The 13583-nt window shown below is 38.1% G+C and overlaps 1 protein-coding gene across 2 annotated transcripts in view; it reads right to left on the reverse strand.

Moving 5' to 3' along the window:
* LOC124721969 (uncharacterized protein KIAA2013 homolog) overlaps positions 1-13583 on the reverse strand; it is a 168648-nt gene that overhangs the window by 56448 nt on the left and 98617 nt on the right. For both annotated transcript variants that reach the window (XM_047247139.1, XM_047247140.1), the window contains 4 exons: positions 12694-12817; positions 9523-9639; positions 9173-9435; positions 2150-2237 (listed from right to left, as the gene is read on the reverse strand). In XM_047247139.1, coding sequence (XP_047103095.1) covers positions 2150-2237; positions 9173-9435; positions 9523-9639; positions 12694-12817 — 592 coding nt within the window. The remainder of the gene's footprint in view (positions 1-2149; positions 2238-9172; positions 9436-9522; positions 9640-12693; positions 12818-13583) is intronic.

A 13583-nucleotide genomic window follows, 5' to 3' on the forward strand; every position in this document is an offset into this window, starting at 1 on the left:
TGGAGTGGCTCAAGATCTGGGCACAACCCCTGTCCAATATTAAGTGACTATTTGGTGCCACATTTGGGTTCACTATGGCATTAGGAGAAATTGTGATGATCCATGGTACATTTGCAACTATATGATACTAGCCTGTCATTCCACCAATGGAGCAACCTGCAGAGTCCCCATCAATCCTGTCACAGATGCCAAACCAGTTTCTAGCTGTATATGGACAGCAGTCAACTTGCCCATCAAGTTCCTGTGACAATAACCACACCTACCATTTCTTCAGGCTGTTCAAGGAGTCCCCATACCCCTTCCTGACTTTGTATAATTGGAGAAATAAATAGTTGTTCTACTGGTATCTCTGTATTGATGCCGATGTAAAGCACTGTTTGTGAAACCATAGATGATGTGGGCAAACATAGTTACACAGTTGAGGAACAATTAGGGGCATGTGCGTGAGTGCATGAATATCCACAGACAGAACAAGCAATGACAAACATAATGAGGATGTTTAGAGATGGCCTGCTTCATTGGAAGAAACACACATTTCTATTAGGCAGTGTTAAAGACAGGCCATGTAGTGGAGATAAGACAATGAAAGAAGAAACATGTGCTGCTTTTGCTCAATCAGTTGTGCAATTTCCAATGACATATATTCACAAATGAGGAGCTGAACATCAAGTACCACAATCAACAATGCTTGACCATGTTACAGATATCTGAGAATGAAAGTATTTTGACTGATGTTTGGGAATCAGTTACCTGACAATGACATGAAGCAGTGAGTTGCAGTCTGCTGTGCTTTGTTGGTACAATTTCTAACTGCTGTTTCAGACTCAAGAGTATTATTTTAAAGAATGTACCATACATCACAATTCACATGGGAAAAATGTGGTTTTCTGATATAAGAAAAATTCCCCATTATGTGCAAGAAAGTAAAAGGGACATGCTTCACATTATAGTGTGGGCCAAACTGTTACCATAACGTTTGAACCATATTTCTTGAAGGGTATATGAATGTAAATTCTTATTTGGACCTGTTGCAAACATGATTAATACATCATCTTGAAAACAAGGAAATTGTGGATCACATGTGCTTGCAGGTGGCTGGAGCTCCAGTAACTTTACTATTCAGGTGTGTGCGTACCTTGACAACCAATTTCAAGGCTACCAGATTGGGCATGGCTTAGCAACATCTCTAGCCCCATTGAAACGGCCACTATCAAGCACAGATTTTGCCACCAGACAACACATTATGGGGGATAATCAAGTCCCATGTGGACTTGTCAGAACAAAACCAATAAAGAATGGCACAAAAGTGTTAAGGAAGTCTTTGAAAGCACAGCTCCTTGGATGCTCTGAAAGATGTCAAGGAGGGCATGGAGAGACATAGAGCTCTGTGTAAGGCACAAAAGTGCAAATACAGATCTACTGCTCCAATCTACAATACATGATTATGAGTACTTTTTCCAAATATATTTATTTTATTTTTCTTCTTTTTTAATTTATTTTCTACTTTATGAGATTCTGTCCTCCCCTACAGAACTTCTAGGGAACACTGTAATTGTTAAGAGGAAGATGGGAGCTCAGCTGTTGCATGTACAGACAAGTAAATAAATTAAACACGTTACAGGAAACAGTCAAAACACAAACTTGTACTCAGTTCCAACAGAGGCTCATAATACAGTCAGCTACGAACAAGTAAAAAATCAAGTACAGGGGCTACTTTTATGTATCTCTGCTAGTAAATTACTGCCTACAACTCGAACGAAGTTGTAGCACAACTGTTTTTATTCACTGGTCACAAGTTCACATTGGGCTGCCTTCAGGAGCCTCTACATCTTAACAGTTATTAGTAGCAGGTATAAGGAATAGACCAAAATTTTCAGTGATTTAGAGATTTTAACTATTAATAAATAATTTAAAAGCTAGCAATGTAACTAAAAATTACTGATGCTTTTGACACATTCTTTCTTGAAGGTGGGTTACTTACATTAAAATGTAGAATTAAAGACACAATCAGTAGAGTAATGACTAGGATAACAGATAAAGAGAGAACAAGATGAAAAATAGGAAAGTGTACAATTCACAATGGCTACCACTATTATGAGAAAAATGTATGTAGACACAATGGAAAAATATTATAAATAAAATTTCCTACCTGTTTTTCAAGTGTAAGTAACCAATAAGATACTGCTGTGTTCACTTCTTCTATAGACGAAAGGCCTTGCCACAGGTTGTTCGCTTGCCTAAAACAGTTATTATTGTGCACTTACCTAACTATTACACTGACATAAATACTGCACTCTTTGAAACTAAAGGTAGGAAAAGAAATAGAAAAAGAAAGAAAGGAAGACTGGTTGTAATGTTACAAATTTATTGATGTTTAATAACAGTGAGTAGTTGCTTTATTGTGAGATAATTTGAGAAAAGCAGGATTCCTAACATATCTGGAGCGAAAGACAGAGAAGCAAAGGTATTGCATGCAAGATCACAGGTCTCTAACACATTACAATCATCATAATTATTCGAACACTGATGCCAAATTGTAATGCCTTCAAATGATATTAACACCCTCCCCCCCCCCCCCCCCCAAAACACACACACAAATATTCCAATGACAATACAATATTTTTGCTGTAAACATTTGAAACAATTAGTACCTGGTCAAATTCCACAGGGAAACTGAAGTTTAATGGTATCGAATTTGAAAGTGATCACAAAATTTGAACTAATACACCTCAGTAAGATATTATTCAAATGTGTCCACTCAATATGTCTTTTTACTGTAGACTATCCTGACATTTTCACACTAACTGACTAGTTCTCTTAAGATAAATTTTCTCCAATAAATGACAAGTTAAATTATTTGACATTTTCCAAAGCTGAGTCAGCAAGAAATAACCACACAAAATGAGACACCACCTTTGAGATAAAAACCATCATATGCAAAAAGAACAGTTATATCTAGTTTTACTTCCATTCTTTCTCTCCTTTATTTCTTAATTTGTCGACTGGCTTCTATGCAACTTCTAACTTCTCTGTTTTTCAAATTTAGTCTTTTGATGCATGTGAAATCAAGAGACACTAGTTCTGCTCTGCTGCAGCTCTTGAAATGGTCAGCTTTGGATGTCCTGTTACCAAGTGAAGTGACGAAAAACCTGACCACATGTGTCTGTGTGCTGACGTAGTTCAATTTCATTTCTTGTTATACAGACTGCCCGTTTATACATCAACTTCTGTTGTGTACCAGTTTCACTGCGCTCTACTACCAGGTTGTGTTCTGTGTTAGTGAGAAATCATGCTCTTTTCTGGATTCATGCATGGTTATTCTTTCTAGTCTTGACCACAGTAATTTGTGTTGTTCAATATACACTATATCCTGACAGTTAAATGGTGAAGATGATATATTCATAAATTATATGAAACAGGAAGGTATTTAGCAATAAAAGAACTCTTTCAGTAACAGGGAAATGCCAGCAGCTCCTTAACATTAACTTTTGATGAAACTGGTGATCTATTCTGACCACACTATTGAAAGAAAAGCCATGTAATTGCAACCAGCTTTGAATTTCACCTGAAGCAGAAGAAACCAAGACAGTTATAAGACATGCATCACCAATCTAATCTCACAAATACCACTTTAACATATTCCAATTAATGGTCCTTTATGTAAGAGGTCCTTGTTCATTTTGCTTCAGATTTGTAAGTTTCTTGTGAAGGAAGGAAGGAAGGAAGGAAGGAAGGAAGGAAGGAAAGAAGGAAGGAAGGAAAAGGATGGGGAAGGAAATTGGCCATGCCTGGAGCAATTTAGGGAAATCATGGAAAAAATAAATCTGGGTGGCCGTTGTCATCCTAATGAATGCAACTCCAATGCACTAACCACTGCACCATCTTGCTCAGTGTTTCTCGTGAAGCACTAAAACTGTAGTATTTGAGTGCTATGGGCAGGAAATTAAAAATTCGAGAATATATCAGAGGTAGCAGCTGCAGCATGATCAATTTCTCTGCAGTACACACATTCAGCACCAATTCCATCTACAATTTTCTGCGCTGACCTTGGTCATCATAATTTTCAGCAATGGTCTCTAACTCTGACTGTTCCATGTTGACATGCAGGGGGTACAATCACAGCTTACTACTTTGTCCACATTGCTTCCAAATGCACGAGAAAAGTTATTGCTGTATCAACATACTTCATTTGCATAATATTGTAATAAAGAAAGACATATCGCTCTAGTTTGTAACAGCAGGGGCAATCAATCAGCTGCAGACATGGAAGATAGTCACAAGGACATGAACAATGCGTCAACTAGACCTAATTGGAAAATCTTACACACAGAATGTTCTATATTATACTGCACAAACAACAGCTACCAATGTACCTCTAAGTAAACACAGATTAATCAGTAGCTCTTGTAATGGTAAAACTTTAAAAGTCTTCTGGTTTCTCCACCAAGGTTTCTGGCATGTAGTCCCTTACTTACATATAATAACTAACTGATTCCAATTAGTACACTATTGAATTAAAAAGGAATCCACAAGCAAATCGCTCTGTCACATCATTTGTTGTAAATAATTCTACTTCTCAAATCTGTATTTGATCCCAATGAGCTCATGCCTTTTGGTACAGTAGTGAAGGTTGTTATTACTATCGTACAAAATGCAATTCTGTTCAAAGTATTGGATGACCTCTGTCAAAGCTTTTGTAACATATTCTTAAATTTTTTGAACTTCAAACAATTTTAGTTCTTATTCTAATAATATTGATATTTGGGCCATTTCCTTCCTAAACAGGGCACAAACCTATAAAATAACATCTCACTACCGTAGATAACCTACCAAATTCCAGAAATTTAAAAGAACTGCAATGCTTTTTAAGGAAAGTAATTTTTCTTGTAAATTTATTTTTTAGAATATAGACATACTTTATCTCTTAAACAGGCCCTAACAGAGGTGTGTTGGTTTTCAAAGGATATAATAATGTGACAAAGTGATCAACCAACTAAAAAATCCACTGAGGTAATTCCCACTCCTAGTGACTTACATCACTGGGAATCAATTAGTGCTTGCAACAGATGCCTCACAATATGGTGTGAAAGCAGTGATAGCTCATTGAAACTTTGACAAGTTCAAGCTGCCAATCAATTTTGTCTCCAAAATGTTGATGTCCTCCCAAAAGCACCATTTCCAAATCAGAAAAGAAGCCTTAATTACAATCTATGCCATCAAGATGTTGCACATATACCTATATAAAAATAAATTCCACCTGCCCATGAACCACAAACATTTATTTCTGGGTCTCATTCATGGTTCTCAGAGAAGAACACTCACAGTCTCCAACAATGGGCTATGTTTCTATGCAACCACAGCATCCATACTCACAACCACTGTTGCTTTGATCATCCTACAGCAGGGTCTATCTATGCAGTGTTACCTCTGCAATCCAAAACCCCGATGCTTTTGGGTTCCTCTTCACACAGTGCAATCACACCACAGGTGCCATCCACGATGGCACATCCACACTTCGAGCACCCATTGGGCCCATATGATACAGAAGTGCTTCTGGCATACAGTCCCAGGCCATTTTACTTGTCCCCTTACATCAAATGCAACACTGTTCTGATGCCACCAAAGCATCTAAAACCAACACAGTGCCTCTGCCTGAAACCAGTTCTTATGGTCACAGAGGCTCCACTGTCGATAGGCGAAGAGCTCACGTTCAACCCAGAAAAAGTGACAGAACAATGAAGTCAACTGAGTCAGTGAAGACAGGCTAGATACATACAGTGAAAAAAAAATTGGAAAGAAAAGACCATGTGAACGTACCTAATGACAGCTGCTATGACCTTAAGTTTTCGAAAGCTGCCAGTATATGCAGTCACAGACACAACCTCCACTTGGAGCCATCAGTGGGGAGACCAACTACACAAATGACCCAACACCTCTGACCTAGTTTCCCAAATGGGGTAAGCACATGGCAGCATAAGATACACACTGTCAACACCGTTTCGGAATTAGAACTCACCATACCTCATCCTGAGAGAGCATGTTCAGCATCAGGCAGTGACACATCAGCTCCACAGCGGCCAGAAGCACGGCCAACTTTGGCCACCAGCACTTGGTATGCTCTTTTCCAGAGTGAAGGTGTACTCATCTGAAACTACCTGGTCAATTAAAACTGAATGCCAGGCTGGGACTCAAACCTGTAACCTTTGCCTATTGTGGACAAATGTTCTACTGCCTGAGCTGACCAGGCAGAACTTACAACCTGTCCCCACAGATTTGCTTGCACCAGTCCTCTTTTCTACTTTCCAAAATTCACAGAGCGTATCTTGCATACCTCACAGGAACAAAAACCCTGGAAAAATGGATATTGTGAAGGAATGGCTTAGTCACAGCCCAGAGGATTGTTTCCAGAGTGAATATTAACTCTACAGTAGAGCATGTGCTGACATTTGGAAATTAAGAAATAAGTACTGGCAGAAGTAAAGCTGTCAGGACAGGTTGAGTCGTGTCTCGAGAGTTCAGTTGGTAGAGTATTTGTCTGTGAAAAGCAAACATTCCACGTTTGAGTCCTGGTCTGCCACAAAGTTTTCATCTGCCCGGAAGTTTCAAACCAGCCCACATTATGCAGTAGAAAAAATAAGTCACTCTGCAAACAACCTCCTAAGCTGTGGCTCAGCCACTTGTCTGCAACATTTGTTCTTCCATGAGTGCTAGTCTCATATGATATGCAAGGCAACTTCTGTGAAGTTTGAAAAGTAGGAGAGAGGTACTGGTGAAAGTAAACCAGTAAGGGCGGGTCATGAGTTGTGTCTTGATAGTGCAGTCGGTAGAGCATATACCTGCAAAAGGCAAAGGTTCCATACTCAGTATGTTCCTTATCCACCAAACTTGACGAAGGGACTGGCCTCGTGTGGATTTGTCTAACTTCTATTTTGACCTTGTTTGTCATTCATTCTCTGGTGTGTTATAATGATTGTCCATGAATATGCCAACTTTAATTTCGTACCTGTTTGCCCCTTATGACAATTTGTGGGCCACAACATTGGCGAAATCTACGTATTCTCTGGGTTTACTCATAGATGTTCCTCAACATTTTAAACATTTTATTCTTTGTTCACTATAAATCTTTCCAACAACGCTGCCATCATTTTGTACATTTTCCACTGTCAGTCATCAACCTTGTCATATTCTACTGTACTCTTATGTACTCAGAAGTACACTGTATACAGGATGCTTCGCTTTTCATAACACTGTACAAAGGAAACAACTGGTCAGAATGATGTCAAATTTGAATGGAATATTATCAAGGAAGGAAACAACACTATGGGAGGGGCGGAATGGAAATTTTACCACTAGATGGTGCTGTAAGCATCATAATGTAAATGGGTTCAGCTACAAATGGCAGATGAAACGCAATATCACACCAATTGTACTGTGCAATGTGCATGAACAAACGAGTTTGGCATTCAACACTTGTTGCACTGTTAGTTAGGTAAGCCAATCTATCATGGTGAGGTTGTACCACATCTGATGGGAAAAACTGGTTTTTAATTCTCCTGGAGGCAAAAACTGCATATAAAGCAACAATGGCATTAGCTTTTAATTGTTTTGAGGCCAAAAGCTGCATAAAGAGCAATAATGAAATATGTTTTTAATTGACCTGAGGCCAAAAACTATGTAAAAACCAACCATGAAATCTATGTTTAATTGGCGCAATACGTGTTCAATATGCGGTCCACTGTTTTCTACCCCAAGTTGAAATTGAGAAACAGCATGCTCCACAGCAGACTGGTGTATCTCAGGGCTCATACTCAGCATGTGTTACGCAATGTATGCCTTCAATTCAAATACGTTTGTAATAAGAGCACTGAACACAGTATCTTACAGATAACCTCACAGCCATGTCATAAGCATTAAAAGCAGGTGAACTGGATGGCCAGGCTGTAGGGAAATGATGGCAGATAATTCTAGCATTTCCAAAGTGTCTCTGCAGCAGCTGCTTCACCAGCTGTGCAATGTGAGGAGGAGTGTCATCTTCCATGAAAATGATCCTACCCACACATTCAAGCTGTGGAATGGTTTGAAATGGTGTGCAGAAGTCTCTCATAGCACTTACCAATGACAGCAGACATAACAGAACCCACGGGACTCACCTCCTCAAAAATGGCCCTCAGATATACGATGCTGTCAATCTGTACCACACAGTTACCTTTGCAGAATGAAGTGGTACTGGCTGAAGTGCATGTGAATTTTGCATTGCCCATATTCTGCAATTCTGTATATTGACATTACTTTGGAGAGGGAAATGGGCTTTGTCTGTCCATAAAATATTCCATGGTCATTCATTGTCCACTTCCATGTGAACAAGAAATTCTAGGGCAAATTACACAGCTCAAAGCAACTCCTGACCGCGGATAATTTTGTATGGATAGCAATGCAGGATGTTTCATAAAATTTTATGCACCATGCTCACAGACATGTCCACAGTTTGGGCAATTCCCCGTGCACTATATGTTTATACACCACCACTTGATCCTTCCTGCAATGCTGTGGTCACATCTTCTACTTATGTTGGCTCAGTTGTTTTCCTCCCTCTGCCACATTACACTGCAAAAGAACCTGTCTTTTTAAATTTCATATAATAATTTTCTCTAGACCCTTGGCAGACATCAAATCAATGCCTATTTTCATACCCCTGAGTGTCCAGAACTTCTGCAGAGCAACAAGTGTGCAGTTACTATTCTTGTAAGAGAGCTTTATCAGCACCACACAATTCTGTATTGAGACAGTCACGCCATGTGCTTCAGATGCAGAGGAAAAGCCATGTATCCAGTGTCTTGTTTCTGCTACTTTCTGTACCATTCTGGGGTAAAATTTTAATCAAATTTTTAATGCCATTCAAATTTGACATCATTCTGAGAAGTTCTTTTTTTACAGCATTTTGAAACTGGAACTTTAATTATAATCACCTTGTACAACTGTCAGTAAACCTGTACTTGTTAATACTTATTTTTAGTGCTTCCATACAATGAAAGAGAATTAGTTACATCAAACAGTAATCTAAAAAGAGTCCAGTGTGATTTTTAGCACAGGAAAAAAAAGTTCCAAGGAACTGAGTACATAAAAATACAAAAAGGTCAGCTCCAAACAGAAAGAATACATAAAACGTAATTACAATGTGTGATGACCACCAAAACATCCTTCTGCATAAAACAAACTGTTCATCAGTTCAGCTTTCTTTTCCTTTGAAGTTCCATCTTCATGATATGGTGATGCAACATGAGATAGAACATAATAGAATGTTGCATTAATTTTGTCTCCATTAATTGCTTGTGTGTGCTTTGACTGACTTATTGTGACACCAGTGCTCCATAACTGTTTCCACACATTAACATGATCATCTTTCAAATCTGGCTTTACCACAGCTCTTTCCATTATCTGAAAATTTTAGTCAGAGAATACAAGTCTTAATGGAATAACACAAGAAATATAATATATCTCTAGTTATAATCATACAGGACTTACATTTAATGCTTCCTTCTCAAGAATATCTTTCCTTGTTGCATATTCCACTTTTGTTATAGCCTCAGAATACTTTATTACTGTGAGACACTGAATGGTCTTCGTGCTTCGTGCTTTCATCTGCATAAAATTATTTCACATTATAAACTGAACATAAAAAACACTAAATCTACTATTCCTATGTACCACAATTTTATAATTTCTAATATTTTCAAGAGATGAAAAACAGTTTTACACAAAAAATTAAGATCCCGACATTGGCAATGAAACAAAAGTCTGTGAGAACAAGGGGGGGGTGGGGGGGGGGGGGGGAATACTTACACTCCATTTCTTATCTTAATTTATGTCAATACAAAATGATGCAAGATTACCTTGGAACACATTTTCTTATTTTATTACTGTACAGAGAAAGCACTTTTTTATTTTGTTTATAAACTAGTGTTAATCTAGTTACATGAGGAGTGTTCCACTATGGTGACTGTTGGACTCAGTGAATCACTGCATCCTCTGCTGCACCACACTATTCTGCCACTGACAAGTCTTTTGACCTGGTGTGCAGCACTCTTGAAAAATTGTTATTGCTCTTGATTTGGAACATCACCATCACAGTGCAATGTGCATGTGCCATCGATACTGGCTAAAAGATCTGACTTCTCAAAATCCCTGTCAGATCCTATTTGGACAATTTGAACTACACTACTCTGTGCAACTGTCACAATACACCACTGCACCACACATCAGGTATCAAATGCCCTAGGGCCAAAGAAGACATCAACAGATGGTACTGCTGGTCACTGGTGGTTCTACCTGAACTGATACACAATGATTATACCTCTTAATACATTCAAGTAATGCCAGTTCCACTTTATTAAAAGGGAGTGAAACTCAAAGTCTTCAACAACAGAGTAATTCAAGGCAGAAGAGAAGATTGGTCCACAACAGGGGATGAAGCTGGCTATGCCCTTCCCAAAAGAACAATCCAATCACTCACTTCATTCAGTTTAAGGAAACCACAGAAAAGCTACATTTGGATGACTGGTCTATTGACTCCTCCCAAATGTAAGACCAGTGCCTTAACCACAGTGCCATCTCACTCAGCATGTCAAACCAAGTCATCTTGTTTGAAACAGTTTGTGAGAGCCAAGAATGTTATGGAAACTATAAACTGTAATTTCACCATATAGTAAGAGTTTAAACCAAAGTAAATACAAAATAGGAATATGCTGTAAATTTGATTAAATGTGATGTTGGTACATCTTGAGTAGCTGGTGAAAATGTAAATTAAAACTGGCATACAGATTCTGGAATAGGATCTTTTAATCTGTTTCAACTGTGAAGGACATAAGGGGAAAGGAACAAAATGTAAGAGTTTCACCAACAAGTCTAATATTTACTTTAGGTGTCACATGAGAACATTGGCGCCGCCACCCCCGTCCCCGTCCCTTCCCATGCACCTGTCTCTGATGGCATGGATGAGTCTCACAAGTATCATAAACTATCATGTTCTGCAATTCAACACTGAACACCAAAGGGATCTGAACATGTCAGTGATGTCATCTTTTTAACGCACCTTATCTGCTACAATACCTCCATGGGCACATGCAGTGAATTTGCAACACTAATTGGGCATTAGAGAAAGTATACTGGACTAGAAAGAAAATAAAGGAGGACAAGATTCAGCACACCAATACAGAAACGAATAAATCACATGATAAATTACTAGTTTTGGTTTGCAGCCAATTGGTCATTTCATTTACACATTATTTCTACAGCTTCCCTAATTGTCTTGGGGTGATTTCCTTGCTTGCTGTTTGTAGCCTGAACAGCAAGCAATGAAATCTATGCTCAACACTTGAAGGAGGAAACCAGGAAAGCTGCCAAAATAATACATTAAGGTAATGACCAACTTTACTAAATTCTGCCACAGTTCAGTTACAAGTAATCTATCAGCTGAATGTTCAAATCAATCAGTATTTTCTTTCACACTGTACGTTTTCTACATAAACATCTTATTCTGCTAGGTTGTAAGAACTGGACCTACATTAAATATCCATTTCCCTTAACATGGAAAACTCTTCTTGAGGCAAATTCTGTCACATAGTCCAGCTAATACTGAACTGAGACTTTATGCAGGAAGAATAATGATCATTATGTCAGCAACAAAAATTCCATGACATGTGAAATAGCATATTCACCTTTTTCTCATACACTGATCATGACTGTAAATACCAAACATTCTTTTGACAAATTTAATAAGCAATTGTCTATAAAATTATTACTATACAAGGGATATTTTTTCAAGGTCTGATCAGTCATAAAATTAAATGTGCAGTGAAACTCTGATGAAGCTTTAGCATATGTCACACTTTTCAGTTCTGAATGCATAGTGAGCACCTAAAGGTGCCTAGAACAATACTCCCACCCACCAAGTGTGAAGTGTGTGCTGTCATTTGCTTTCTTCATCCTGGAGGATTTTGCCTGATTACTTGCAGTCCACATAACCTAACTGTCATGCGTGACAACAATGTGTGGCAATGGTGCAGGAACTTCACAGCAGGATGTACACATGTTCATGATGCAAGCAGCAGGGAAGCAAGTGAGTATCAACCAATGATCTTGTTCAGCAAGTGGATCAGACGATTCAAGAAAATCGTCTGCGAGGGGCAATTCTGAGAAAGCTAAGAGGAATGCAGGCATCAGGCATTGTCCTTCTTCATTACACTGTTTGGCCAAACACTGCAGTTGCAATAAAGATGCTTATGCAGTGTATTTAGTGGGAAGTATCCAATCACTCACCAACTGCCCGGACTTGTCAACCTCTGATATTCATCTCGCTGCCCACATGCACCACTGGCTATGAAGCAGCATTTTGGCACAGACTATGAGCTGCAGACTAGTGTAGAGAAATGGTAAAAAGCACAGGCAGCTACTTTCTATAATGAGGATATTGATAAGTTGGTACAACACAATGACAAATGTCTAAGTTGGAGTGGTGACTATGTAGAAAAGTAGCTGGAAGGTATAGTTAAATGTTGCAAATAAAAAATTTTTGATCTTCACTGTAGTTTCCATTTCACAACAGATCATTCCTTGAAAAAATAAAAAAGATAGCCCTTGTGTTTCATCAAAAAAGTTAAACTACAAGGGGGAGGAAAAACAATAGTATGATAATACCTCAACATTCTGTGGGATTGACTTTGATACAATTGAAACACCCATTACATTAGCAGTTTTGGAAGATACTTCGACCATTCCAGTTACAACTTGAAATCTGAAGTTTTCTTTTCCATTTGAAAATCTGAAAAAGAGAACAAACAGTTACTTTCACAGTTCAACTAGTTAACAAAAATTGCCAAGTGACATAACTCACTGCATAAAATGATTGTGCAAGATTACATTTTTTATTGATTGATAGAAATGGGATTTACATTAGCTGAAAGATAACAATCTATCTTATTACAACACAATGACATGAAAATGTTATAGACAAAAGATGTAGCTCTTGTTAAATAAATCAATGATGGACATGTCTAATATTAAAAACTGAATTAATCTCTATATCTATAATTACTAAGCAACCATCCAAGGACCTGACGAAAGGAGAAAAGTTCATTGCTTACTACATTTTCACTGTCATTTACCATCCAGTAAAGTCATCAGAAATTCAATACCAATTACAAAATAACCTAGACACAATACCTCTATGGTGGGGAAAGTGGCAACTCTCTCTGAATAAGTAAAAGTGTGAGGTTATCTACATGAGTATGAATAGAAATCCGTTAAATTTCGCTTACATAATACATCACACAAATATAAATGCTGTCAACTAAATACCTAGGAATTACTATTATGAACAACTTAAATTGGAATGACCACATAGTGTTGTGGGTAAGGTAAACTAAAGACAATGTTTTATTGGCAGAATGCTTAGAAGATGCAAAAGGTGTACTAAAGAGACTGCCTACACTACACTTGTTCATCCTCTGCCAGAGTACTGTAGTGCAGTATCGGATCCTTACAAGATAGGATTGATGGAGGACTTCGAAAAAGTCCAAAGAAGGGCA

Source organism: Schistocerca piceifrons, chromosome X, assembly GCF_021461385.2.
Source record: "Schistocerca piceifrons isolate TAMUIC-IGC-003096 chromosome X, iqSchPice1.1, whole genome shotgun sequence".
Taxonomy (NCBI): Eukaryota; Metazoa; Arthropoda; class Insecta; order Orthoptera; family Acrididae; genus Schistocerca; species Schistocerca piceifrons.